This window comes from Gymnoscopelus braueri (assembly GCF_963280865.1).
Source record: "Gymnoscopelus braueri genome assembly, chromosome: 4".
NCBI lineage: Eukaryota > Metazoa > Chordata > Actinopteri > Myctophiformes > Myctophidae > Gymnoscopelus > Gymnoscopelus braueri.
The window spans coordinates 3,491,977-3,506,252 of record NC_137605.1 but is presented as its reverse complement, the minus strand read 5'-3'; the positions used below and the strand labels follow the sequence as shown (position 1 = coordinate 3,506,252).

Sequence of the window (14,276 nt, the reverse complement as noted above, 5' to 3'; positions counted from 1 at the left end):
ACCACTAGTCCAACAGTATAACCACTAGTCCACTAGTATAACCACTAGTACACTAGTATAACCACTAGTCCACTAGTATAACCACTAGTCCACTAGTATAACCACTAGTCCACTAGTATAACCACTAGTCCACTAGTATAACCACTAGTCCACTAGTATAACCACTAGTCCACTAGTATAACCACTAGTCCACTAGTATAACCACTAGTCCACTAGTAGAACCACTAGTCCACTAGTATAACTACTAGTCCACTAGTATAACCACTAGTCCACTAGTATAACCACTAGTCCACTAGTCCACTAGTATAACTACTAGTCCACTAGTATAACCACTAGTCCACTAGTATAACCACTAGTCCACTAGTATAACCACTAGTCCACTAGTCCACTAGTATAACCACTAGTCCACTAGTAGAACCACTAGTCCACTAGTAGAACCACTAGTCCACTAGTATAACTACTAGTCCACTAGTAGAACCACTAGAACCACTAGTCCACTAGTATAACTACTAGTCCACTAGTAGAACCACTAGTCCACTAGTATAACCACTAGTCCACTAGTATAACCACTAGTCCACTAGTCCACTAGTATAACCACTAGTCCACTAGTATAACCACTAGTCCACTAGTAGAACCACTAGTCCACTAGTATAACCACTAGTCCACTAGTCCACTAGTAGAACCACTAGTCCACTAGTATAACCACTAGTCCACTAGTATAACCACTAGTCCACTAGTAGAACCACTAGTCCACTAGTATAACCACTAGTCCACTAGTATAACCACTAGTCCACTAGTAGAACCACTAGTCCACTAGTATAACCACTAGTCCACTAGTAGAACCACTAGTCCACTAGTATAACCACTAGTCCACTAGTATAACCACTAGTCCACTAGTAGAACCACTAGTCCACTAGTATAACCACTAGTCCACTAGTATAACCACTAGTCCACTAGTAGAACCACTAGTCCACTAGTATAACCACTAGTCCACTAGTAGAACCACTAGTCCACTAGTATAACCACTAGTCGACCTTGTTGGTACTAGTCGAATAGTAGATTTGTTTGGCATTGTTTTAATGACATTACTATTATTATTATCCTCCTGCCTTTATTTTTAGGCCGTTTTAAGGGAAGTGATTCTGGCACAGCAGCGTCTCCAAGGATCCTCAAAAGGGGGTTATTGCCCAATAATATTAATAGGCTGTTATTGGGTTAGAGTTAGAAATAAATAATAGACAGGAGGATAATAATAATAATAATGGCTCTTTTTTATTTTTTTATAGGTAAACATGGACTAGTGGACTACCACTGGGTCAAATGAGTCGACCAGTCGTGAAAGCCCTAGTGGATGTAACGCACATTGTAAAGTACTGTGGATGAAGCCACTATATATAAATGCACCATTTCCATGCAGCTAGATCATACATGGGCAACTGGTGGCCCGGGGGCCACATGCGGCCCCCCACCTTCACTTAATGCGGCCCCACAGGTTAATATCGGAATACTGATATATTATTGATATTTCAGCTGTTACAATTCTAAACATGCAAACATGAGCCGCTTTAATTACCTCTGACTAGTATTAAAATGTTATTGTCTTTTTAATGTCCAATGTATTTGTATTTAAGTTCATAAAGTTAACATAAGTATAACTAAATGTAACTTTTCGGGATTCCAATAAAAGAAATAGCCAAAAAAAATAGATCTGGATTCCAATTCAAAAGGAGCAAAAATAGCAGATCTACAAGCTCAAAACGTGTCGCACTGAGACGCGTTTTGAGCTTGTAGATCGGCTATTTTTGCTACTTTTGCGTGACAAAGTTGCATCACCCCTGGGCTAGATGGAGCGGTGTTGTACCTGGACCTACCTGTACAGGTTGATGTCAGTGAACCAGTCCTGAACCACTATGACCACATGACACACTGTGAACAGGAAGGCAGTGATCTGAAGAGACTGCAAACCAAGAATCATAGAAACATCATAATTCATTATTACTATTATCATAATTATTATTATTATTATTATAGGTTTAAACGGGAAGGTGTAAATGCATTCACACAAGGCCAAGAGGAATTAGCCTTCCCTAATCCCTACTAGTGTTATGTAGCCACACTGCCCTCCGCAGGCCAACCACTGACCTGCATCTCTATGTACGTGTGAGGCAGGTTGTACTCTGGAGGTAACTTGCGATCGTTGTTGATGAGGTGATCCAAAATGGAGGGGCTGAGGATGGGCTGGAGAAACACACGGAATAATGTCACATGAACCGACTGCTATGGACCAAAGAAAAGAACAGTAATTGTTAAAAACCCCCTGGTGTGTGCTGGAATATCTTGAATCTTGAGTGCTGTTATTTCTGCGTCAACAGAACACGTTTTTTTGAGCTGCCAGCACATTTCTACCATGCATTGCTAAGACTTTGTCATGTATTTCTATGGTAAAGACTTTCTGTCATGTATTTCTATGGTAAAGACTTTCTGTCATGTATTTCTATGGTAAAGACTTTCTGTCATGTATTTCTATGGTAAAGACTTTCTGTCATGTATTTCTATGGTAAAGACGTGCTGGAGAGCTTCTCTTCCTAGTGCAGAGCATCGTGTCTCAGCGCTTTCGTCTTCCAGCGTCTTTTTTTTGGTGGAGCGCTCTGGGCTCCTCAAGCAAAAATTCAAATAAAAAGTTATTCTTGAAGCGCATTTCAAACAACCATAGTTGACCGAAGTGCTGTACACGTTAAATCTGTGCCATTTTTTTTATTTATTTGACTATTCAAAAATAGCAGATCTACAAGCTCATAGTGCACCGAGTGCTGTGCTATGAGCTTGTAGATCAGCACTTTTAAAAGTTATTAAAGTTTGTGCAAATCTTTGAATATATATATATAATCTATTTTTAAAGCGAAACATTTTTACTCAAATCTTTGCTTCGGGGATTCTACTAATGTCTTCTAAATCCCAGCTTTTTTCCTTTTTTTTTTACTTATGTTTCATGTCAAGGACCACCCAAAATTATATGTATTTGGCCGTGGACCTCCATCTCAAAATATTTTGTTCCAGGGACCCCCCAGAAGCAAAGATTTGAGTTACAAATTATCGCTTTGAAAGAATATATATATATATATTCAGAGATTTGCACACATTTTCACGATTTTTCCAAAAATAGCAGATCTACAAGCTCGTAGCAAGGCACTCGGTGCCGCGTTACGAGCGTGTATATCTGCTATTTTTGAATAGCCAAAGAAATCTAAAATGACACAGATGCTTTCCGGGATTGAAGTGAGGATTTAAAAGCATCTATAAACCGGGCTGCTCTAATATGGAGGGGCAGGCTGTTCCACAGCCTGGGGTCAGACACGGCTAAGGCTCCATCAACCATAGGTTTTTTTTCTTGTCGGGTCTGCCTGCCGACCTCAGAGATCTACTAGTTGGAGTGTGGCCATGTAAGACATCAGCAGTAGTTCAACTTTTAGGAGAGGAAACGCTGCTCATCAATATCACTTTACTATGCAGAGGGTTGGAGAGACACACCCACACACAGAGGTGTCTGGCTCAGTGCATGCGTACAGTATCTCTCTGGACATGATGATGCAAAGTGCTCCGTCGCTACAAAGAAACACTTTCTGTGAATACCAGTCCATTCCTGCTCTGGCTGGTTCTCTGGACCAGCAGCAATTCACTCTACATGATACAAGTATCAAATACATGATTAAAGGGATGTTTCACTTTCAAAAAAACTTTGGGTCATTTTATCGTCTACCGCAGACAGTTTTTAAGTTGCTTGATTCAGTATTTACATATTTGATATTAATTTTATCAGACACGCCCCTTTCCTATACAAACCCATTATAACTTCAAACTTCATGTTTAACAATGTATTAGATTATTTTCCTTTTACAAAAAAAATATTAAAAATAAATGAAAAAAGTAATTGAGAAAAAATGTTCCAAAGTCTAATCAAATACAGGACATTAAAGGCCAGCAACAAGGCTCTTAACACATTAACCGCCAAGAACGTAGTCCTACGGTCCGTTAAATCCAACTGTTAAGCGCCGAGACCGTAGCCCTACGGTCCACGGTCTTTTCGCGCTAAAAATTTCCGGGTGCACTTTCGGAATTTGTTTGATCCACTTCCGTTTCCGGTTTGATGACCGGAAACAGAATTATTTGGGATCCGGTTTTGACGATCACGTCCGCCCTCGTTCTACAGACGAAACTGAAACTCAATTCTCTTCCTGTAGTTTTTTCTCCTCGCATATCACTGTTTAACGTAATCCGCTCTAACTACAACATGGATGCCCCGTTTGACACGTGGTTTTCACTGGGAGATACAGTGAGATGTCGCCGAAGTAAACAGACCGTGTACGGCTCAAACTTAAGGATTTGAACAAGATCTATGGCGACATGAAAAAAACAAAAAAACAACAATAACACCTTGGCACTGGTGAGTACATTATGAGATTAACCTCTGGCGGTCGATGTGTTAACATGTTAGATTCATCAAAAACACCCGTCCTTGGTTTTGGTGACTCATCCTGCCCTCCTAATACGTGAGGGGGCCGTGTTTTTTCGATAACTTTTTTAATTTATTTAATTATTTTCTTTTAAAGTATTAGATTATTTTCCTTTTACAACATAAATATAAAAAATAAATGAAAAAAGTAATTGAGAAAAAAATTTCCAACGTCTAATCAAATACAGGACATTAAAGGCCAGCAACAAGGCTCTTAAAGTACAAAACTAAACACTTTTTTTTCTGAACATTGTTGAGAGGAGGTTAACATAATGGTATCTGTATAGTTACACAACCCTGATCAGAAAATTAACATCACATCACATCTATAAAAGCTGAAACACGTTCATGGTCAGCTCGTGTCATGTACGTGTCATTCAAAGTACCGGAAGGACTTGTGACTCAGTGCTGGCATTGTATGTGTTGAGCCGTGTGCACTGTGCACCCGGACATCTACCTCAGGGGTGATGCAACTTTGATGATGCAGAGGGCCACTATATTTCCACACTCACTCCAGAGGGACACAGCATAATACTGTCTCTCTGTATTTTAACGCCATTGTATTTGTCACACAAAGTAGCAAAAATAGCCGATCTACAAGCTCAATTATTTTTATTGGAACCCCGAAAAGTAACATTTGTATTTAATTTCAAATGTTTTTAGTTGTTTTATGCTTTTCTTTTTTGCTTTATTGTCAAATTAGTTGTAACTGTAATTGTGTTCTTGCTTAAGTGAAGGTGGGGGGCCGCATGTGGCCCCCGGGCCGCCAGTTGCCCATGTATGATCTACGTGGACTGAGTTGTGCTCGTGTTGTTTCTAGGTTGAACCTCTTGCAACATGGCCTACATCATTGAAGGAGGCATGAGCTCGGCCCTGGCCTCCCTAGGTTGGCAGAGGGAGTGTAGCGCCCAGGATTACATAGACAATTGGCACTGGGTGTAAAAAATAGGGTTACAAAATCGTGGGATAAAAAAAAACAAAAAAAACATGGCCTACATCTGATCAGCCTTGTACCTGTTTGGCTCAATAACCGTCCATTGCCTGTCTGTAACCGTTTGAAGAGATTTGTTGTTGATTTCAACAGATTCTATTTATCGATCTCATGTTGATCTCTTTGAATTGATTTTATTTTGTTGATCTAGGTTTGTATTTTTAGTCGATATTGTTTATAATCTCTGCATCGTTGTAAATGAGGGTCACCCTCAATGACTTCTCTGATTGTCTTAAATAAAGGTTTTACCTGAGTGTCCAGGAAGATGACTCTCTCCTGGGTGATGTAGAAGTCGATGCCAGAGCTCTGGTTCCCTCCTCTCTCCTTGATCTCCTGAGTCTGGGCTCTGAACACGTAGCCTCTGTGTAAACAAACACACATGTAACATGTCATCTGAACACGTAGCCTCTGTGTTAAACAAACACACATGTAACATGTCATCTGAACACGCATGCGTGTCATTTTTTAGATTTTGTAAACATGCCCGGGCATGTTAAACATGCCAACTCAGCGTATGAGCGGCACGGCTTCGATGCGGCAAGTCGAGCGGTTAAGTCCTGGGAGCTGATGGTAGGTGTTGTGCTCCACCTCAGCATTCCATCTCCCAGGGGGCTAGCACACTGCGAAACGGGGATAGACTCCCTACCGACAATAAGCCTCTCTTACCTACTTACTTATGTGATATTTTGTTGTTAAAATAAGTGTTAAATAGCTCTAAGATCTGAGGGATACCAATTTCATCCAATCAGGAGAGATGGTTATTATAATGTACCTTTAGTCCTCTTCAGGGGTGTTAGCAGACAGCAGTGACATATTATATTATTATTATTATTATTATTATATATTATTATTATTATCATTATTATATATTATTATAATGTACCTTTACTCCTCTTCAGGGGTGTTAGCAGACAGCAGTACAATATTATTATTATTATTATTATTATAATAATAATGTACCTTTAGTCCTCTTCAGGGGTGTTAGCAGACAGCAGTGACATATTATATATTATTATTATTATTATTATTATTATTATATTATTATAATGTACCTTTGGTCCTCTTCAGGGGTGTTAGCAGACAGCAGTAACATATTATATTATTATATATTATTATTATATTATTATAATGTACCTTTGGTCCTCTTCAGGGGTGTTAGCAGACAGCAGTGACATGATGGTAGACTTCCCTGCTCCTTGCAGGCCGATGACTCCAACCACCAACATGTCAGTCTGGTCTTTCAGGTACTGCAACACAGAAAAACATATTTAATTGGATTATAATAATAAAATATATAACACATTTATGAAACAGCATAAAAAAAGAGCACCCCCCCCCCCCCCCACACGCTCCATTACCTCAACAATTAGCACAACATGTAAAATTAGGATGCTTTGGCGTTCTCATTCTAAACCGATCTTCCAGCCGTTACCAGTTGAATAAATTGCTGATTGAGGCTTTCTAACCTTTGACTCCATGAAACATCTGAAACCATCAGGGTTTCATGGAAAGTGCTTCTGAGCATGTATTCTATTGCTGAGCATGTATTACTTAAATACTGTTTAATAAAATAGTGTTTTTTTACTGCAGGGCTCGACTTCACCAGCCACATGGGTCAGGGTTATGCCTGATTTATACTTAGTTGCACACCATGTCATGCACCAACAATAGCAGATCTACAAGCTCACAACGCGGTGTGCTGTGATATGTTCGGTGAGCAACTAATCCTTTCTAGAAAGTCAAGCGTTAGCCTAGAGAAAGACATGTTGGACTCTATGGAATACAAATGACTGAAATCATTCATCATGGTGACTGAGAACTTGAATCCATGTGCAGTGGTGTCACGGTGTCATTAAAATACCTATATATACCTATATAATATAGTGGTGTCACGGTGATTTTTTTACTGGTAGGACGGTATTTTAATGACGTCACGTGCACTCGCCCGCACACCGCGCTCATTGTATTTTACCTTAAATTAGGAAACATGTTTGTATAGGAAATGTTTTTTTAGCTTAGTTTTAGTCTTTTTAAACTAATACAAATTCAAGGAATGCCATGAATTATAGAGCTGAAACTAAAAGTTTGCTTTGAACGAGTCTCTTTCTCTTCTTTGACGGTGGCTGAGGCATTGCTGCGTGCAGACAGGATACTGGCAGCAGCCCTACTGAAGCCAACATGCTGTGTACCGGCTCTGCGTGTAGCCTATAGATGTGAGGTGTGAGGAATCTGAGAACACATTTTCACGCTCACTTGTAGACCTGTTATGCAAAGTAGCCATTTGGGTGAATCTACGGAATCTACCTTGTGAAAAAATTACTGGCCACACGCCGTCCGACTCCGTGTGGCCTCCACAACACCACTGTCCATGTGTATTGAAGAAAGATAATAACCGTCATTATTACACGGCTTGGTTGAATGCTCGATTCTGATTGGTCAATCCCTGAATTCAGCGCTGTGTTATTTCTGGATAATGACCGCTGAGCTCAATAACAGACCGCTGTCTAATCAAAGACTCAGAGCACCTGCTCACATCAACCTGTCTAATCAAAGACTCAGAGCACCTGCTCACATCAACCTGCGCTGCTTGGTTTTATGCCGTATCCAACATGACAGCCATGTAAACAAACACACCATGTCATTTACAGATAAACGTTGCTCTCAAGAATGTTTTTGAAAACATTTGAAGCGAGAAATAGACAATGCAGCCACCAAAAATGTATTCTATTTGATCCACTGCACTTCCTTGTTTTCCGAGGCGACCGTGCGCAACACGTAAGCAAGGAAATACTTAGTCTTGTTGTTACTTTTGGTCAATTTATTCATGTATTTATTAAGTAGCCGTGTAATAAGCGGGATAATTGACGGGTAGCCGGTCATTATTGATAAATAAATCCCTTCAGGGTGATCAGGCACCTCCGCTACGCGTCGGTGCCTAATCACCCTGTCGGGATGTATTCATCAATAAAGACTGGCTACCTGTCAATTATCCCTTGCTTAGTCCGTATCTCACCTCCATGGCGCTGTCACACCAGTTCATCTGGTCTACATTCATATCTCACCAGTTCATCTGGTCTACATTCATATCTCACCTGTTCATCTGGTCTACATTCATATCTCACCTGTTCATCTGGTCTACATTCATATCTCACCTGTTCATCTGGTCTACATTCATATCTCACCTGTTCATCTGGTCTACATTCATATCTCACCAGTTCATCTGGTCTACATTCATATCTCACCTGTTCATCTGGTCTACATTCATATCTCACCAGTTCATCTGGTCTACATTCATATCTCACCTGTTCATCTGGTCTACATTCATATCTCACCTGTTCATCTGGTCTACATTCATATCTCACCAGTTCATCTGGTCTACATTCATATCACACCAGTTCATCTGGTCTACATTCATATCTCACCAGTTCATCTGGTCTACATTCATATCTCACCAGTTCATCTGGTCTACATTCATATCTCACCTGTTCATCTGGTCTACATTCATATCTCACCTGTTCATCTGGTCTACATTCATATCTCACCTGTTCATCTGGTCTACATTCATATCACACCAGTTCATCTGGTCTACATTCATATCTCACCAGTTCATCTGGTCTACATTCATATCTCACCAGTTCATCTGGTCTACATTCATATCTCACCTGTTCATCTGGTCTACATTCATATCTCACCTGTTCATCTGGTCTACATTCATATCTCACCTCCATGGCGCTGTCACACCAGTTCATCTGGTCGTCCACCAGCTTGATGCCGTGCTTCATTTTCTCTGGGGGAAGCAGCTTGTTCTGACCAATCACAGCTGTACGTTAGAGGAACAGATTGGAGAGAAGTGCATCTCAATTCACACACTTGATGGCATATTCACAATGCACACAAACTAGGGCTGCACGATACACCGCTGACAAGCTTGAGCTTGTAGATCGGCTACTTTTGTGTGACATAGAATGGCGAAGTACGGCATTAATTTATGAAAAAAAGTGTGGCCCTCTGGAGTGAGTGTGTAAATATAGTGGCCCTCTGGAGTGAGTGTGTAAATATAGTGGCCCTCTGGAGTGAGTGTGTAAATATAGTGGCCCTCTCCATCGTCAACGTTGCATCACCCCTGTTCTACACACTTCATAGTCAGGGGATATTAGCAATTTCCAATTTCCAATCTTGGAATAAATTCCTTACCAAAATAAATCTTCACCAATGTGTTTGTAAAGGTGAACTTTTGACAGCTGCTGAAAGTTGGGGTACCCACCATTTCCCTGCATTTCCATGCAGGGAAAAAAAAATTAATTCTGTTTTAAGTAGCATGTGAGGGGTCAAATTAGGGTGTTTTTATGATTCTGAATCCATTGCAAGCATTTGTTTTGCACCAAAACCACTCCTTGGGCTAAAAACGGCCATAGCCATCCTTTTCCAGGTAAACTTTTAGTGTAAAAAGCCCATTGAGATTGGGCTGTTTTTAGCCCAGGGAGTGGTTTTGGTGCAAAACAAATGCTTGCAATGGATTCAGAATCCTAAAAACACCCTAGTTTGACCCCTCACATGCTATTTAAAACAGAATTACATTTAGATTTGTTTTCCCCCCCTGCATGGAAATGCAGGGAAATGGTGGGTACCCCAACTTTCAGCAGCTGTCAAAAGTTCTCCTAGGGAAACTGCATTTCAGTCTTTGTGAGATGTGTTACTAGACACCTTTACAAACACATTGGTGAAGATTCTTTTTGGTAAGGAATTTATTCCAAGATAGGAAATTGTTCTGCTAATATCCCCTGACTATCAGCTCGGTGTTGTGAGTTAACCCTTTAAGACCGGGGGACGCATCTGTGTAACCACTTTATCCATATTTTATACTTTTGGCTATTAAAAAATAGCAGATATACAAGCTCATAGCGCGGCACCGAGTGCCGCGCTATGAGCTTGTAGATCTGCTATTTTTTTTTAAATCGTGTTTTTTTTTTGCAAATCTTTGAATATATATCTATAAAGCAATTGTTTTTTACTCAAATCTTTGCTTCTGGGGGTCCCTGGATTATTATTTTTTTGAGATGGGGGTCCGCAGCCAAATACATATCGTTGTGGGGCTCCTTGACACTGACATTAATATTATAGCAACATAAGTGTTTCAGAAAACTGTTTTAAACTGATTTAGAAGACATTTGTAGAATCGCCAGAAGCAAGAACATTTTAGCTAGAAATGCTCGCTTTAAATATATATATATTCAAAGATTTGCACAACATTTTTCACGATTTAAAAAAAAAATAGCAGATCTACAAGCTCATAGCGCGGCACTCGGTGCCGCGCTATGAGCTTGTATATCTGCTATTTTTGAATAGCCCAACGAAATCTAAAAATGACACACAGATGCCGTTCTCAGGTCTTAAAGAGTTGACCTGCCGTCACAGAACCACGTGGTGTTGTGAGTAAAACGCTGAACTCACGGTCCACAGCGCTGCTGGAGGCGGCAGCCCCCATGCCTCGGTTCTGGATCTGGTACACAGGCTGAGTGGGCCTCTGGCCCTCCCTCTCCAGCTTGGAAGGGCCAGAGCCGGAGGTGAGCGGGGAGGAGGCCTCCGGAGGGGTCCCCGGCTTCCCGCCGTCCTCCCTGGCTTTGATCAGCATGATGGGCTTCTCCAGGGGCGGGGCGCCGCTGACAGACACATTCTGAGACGGCTTGGACTGTGAAAAAAAGACCCGAGAGCTATAGGGGTGTCGGAAAAAAATCGATTCGAATACAAAATCGCGATTCTACTGTTGGACGATTCAGAATCGATTTCTCATTTTTTTTTTTTTTTTTTTTCAAAAAATATATATATATATTATTTTTTTTTGGGAGGATCTTGGATTTACCTTTGTGTGTTTACATTATTATCAGTTGATAAAACCTTTACAATTATAAAAGCTACATAAATGTACTCTGTTCTCATGCCAGCAGATTGGAGTAGATCCTGAAATCCTGAAATGTTTTGAATCAAGAATCGTTTTGAATCGAGAATCGTTTGAATCGGAAAAAAATCGCTTTTGAATCGAGAATAGTTTGTTTTTAAAAAATCGATAAAAATCGGAATCGTGACCCCAAGAATCGGAATCGGAATCGATTCGTGAGATAGCAGACGATTCACAGCCCTACCGAGAGCACAACAAATGCCGATGTCGATTTTGGAGAGACCAATTACACCAATTACAGATGTTTTGACTGATACATATATATATATAAAACAATGAAAAATAATAAAATACAAGTAAAATAAAAATAAAACTATTTCTTCACAATTTTAAAAACTTTGAGTTGATTGAAGTGTTTCATAAATAGAAAATTCAGAAAATAGACGATCTACAAGATGGTGGGCCTGTAGATTGGCAATTATTTTGAAAACTTTTGAAAATGTTCCCCTATAATGGACGCCAGGTTGAAACAAAGTGGTTAAAAAAAACGGAACACATCAATTGCATGATTGCCGATACCAAATCAATGTCTTCGAAGAAAAGTTTGGCCGAAATATCAGCCAAACTGAAACATTGGTCTGGCTCTAAACACGTAATGTGTCGTACATACCCTTTCTCCAGGGGGTTTTGCCAGTATTATGGGGGTCTTCTGAAGAAGAGCTGGGGGGTCCTCGCTTCCATCCTGAAACACGGCACAACTCATCGTGAGTTACAGACAGTCACAAAGTAAAATCACGAGCGTCAATTTAACTCCATGACAGACTTGTCAAACTCGCGGCCCGCGGGCGTTTTGCGGCCCGCGGAAAGGTCCATAGCGGCCCGCGAAATACTTTTAAAAATAGTAAATTGATACTACATCTAACACAGTGTTTATCAACCCTGGCAAACGTCCCAATTTTGGTCCGCGAGTACTGCTGAGGTGTTCCGCGCCGTTTGAAGAAGGTGTGAACCCAGCCCCTCGAGAACAATAACATGGGCTCAGGCTGCCGCTGCCTTAACACACGTACCCTGTGTTCTCTGGGTCCATAGTTTCACAGTAATAACATTAACACACGTACCCTGTGTTCTCTGGGTCCATAGTCTCACAGTAATGACATTAACACACATACCCTGTGTTCTCTGGGTCCATAGTCTCACAGTAATGACATTAACACACATAGTGTGTTCTCTGGGTCCATAGTCTCACAGTAATAACATTAACACACATACCCTGTGTTCTCTGGGTCCATAGTCTCACAGTAATGACATTAACACACGTACCCTGTGTTCTCTGGGTCCATAGTCTCACAGTAATAACATTAACACACGTACCCTGTGTTCTCTGGGTCCATAGTCTCACAGTAATAACATTAACACACGTACCCTGTGTTCTCTGGGTCCATAGTCTCACAGTAATGACATTAACACACGTACCCTGTGTTCTCTGGGTCCATAGTCTCACAGTAATGACATTAACACACATAGTGTGTTCTCTGGGTCCATAGTCTCACAGTAATGACATTAACACACGTACCCTGTGTTCTCTGGGTCCATAGTCTCACAGTAATAACATTAACACACGTACCCTGTGTTCTCTGGGTCCATAGTCTCACAGTAATAACATTAACACACGTACCCTGTGTTCTCTGGGTCCATAGTCTCACAGTAATGACATTAACACACGTACCCTGTGTTCTCTGGGTCCATAGTCTCACAGTAATGACATTAACACACGTACCCTGTGTTCTCTGGGTCCATAGTCTCACAGTAATGACATTAACACACGTACCCTGTGTTCTCTGGGTCCATAGTCTCACAGTAATGACATTAACACACGTACCCTGTGTTCTCTGGGTCCATAGTCTCACAGTAATGACATTAACACACGTACCCTGTGTTCTCTGGGTCCATAGTCTCACAGTAATAACATTAACACACGTACCCTGTGTTCTCTGGGTCCATAGTCTCGGTCCCTGCTGGGTCCAGACAGGTTCTGGGCCCCTGGGGGCCCCACGTCTCTGTCCCCGCGACGCCTCCTCCTCCTCCGGCCCTGACCGTACATCCCTGGCTGGCTGTGACCCGACTCTGACATGATGCTACAGGCAGCGCTACTCACTCACTCACTCACCAGACAGTAACTACTCAGTACCAGACAGTACTACTCACTCACCTGACAGTCAATAACTACTCAGCACCAGACAGTACTACTCACTCACTCACCTGACAGTCAATAACTACTCAGTACCAGGCAGTACTACTCAGTACCAGACAGTACTACTCACTCACTCACTCACCTGACAGTCAATAACTACTCAGTACCAGGCAGTATTACTCAGTACCAGGCAGTATTACTCACTCACTCACCTGACAGTCAATAACTACTCAGTACCAGACAGTACTACTCCCTCACTCACTCACTCACCTGACAGTCAATAACTATTCAGTACCAGACAGCACTACTCAGCACCAGACAGTACTACTCACTCACTCACTCACTCACCTGACAGTCAATAACTACTCAGCACCAGACAGTACTACTCGCCAACCAAAACAACACAGCTATAAATGGCATTAGCCAGCTAGCCTGTTAGCTAGCAGCTGTCAGTTTAACCACAAACGCTTCAAAGAATGGATGAAATCAGCTAGGCGGTGAACATTATGAAACTAATCTAACATCTACAGCTTAAAGTAGTTTATATTCTGTTTGTTTAGAGGCGTTTTAAAGATCTGCTTCCATCCATCCTATCCTATCCACTACAACCAAACCAAAGCAAACATGCGCTTTGTTTGGAGCACATGTTAAGTGTCTCCGGACGTCCCGTGAGGGTGGGTTGTTGATT

General features: G+C 41.2%; 1 protein-coding gene across 8 annotated transcripts in view; it reads right to left on the bottom strand.

Annotated features, from left to right (window-relative positions):
• The window catches only part of smg9 (SMG9 nonsense mediated mRNA decay factor), a 30,335-nt gene extending 16,128 nt beyond the window's left edge, over nt 1-14,207 (bottom strand). The window contains exons 1-9 of one of the 8 annotated variants that reach the window (XM_080427626.1): nt 13,657-14,207; nt 13,379-13,606; nt 12,068-12,139; nt 10,953-11,190; nt 9,224-9,321; nt 6,636-6,748; nt 5,751-5,862; nt 2,143-2,238; nt 1,872-1,957 (exon numbers count right to left, since the gene is read on the bottom strand). In XM_080427626.1, the coding sequence (XP_080283752.1) occupies nt 1,872-1,957; nt 2,143-2,238; nt 5,751-5,862; nt 6,636-6,748; nt 9,224-9,321; nt 10,953-11,190; nt 12,068-12,139; nt 13,379-13,528 (965 nt within the window). In that variant the 5' untranslated portion in view covers nt 13,529-13,606; nt 13,657-14,207. Of the gene's footprint in view, nt 1-1,871; nt 1,958-2,142; nt 2,239-5,750; nt 5,863-6,635; nt 6,749-9,223; nt 9,322-10,952; nt 11,191-12,067; nt 12,140-13,378 lie in introns of all 8 variants that reach the window. The other 7 variants (XM_080427628.1, XM_080427629.1, XM_080427630.1 and 4 more) reach the window with 7 other exon arrangements.
• Nucleotides 14,208-14,276: the final 69 nt, after the last annotated feature.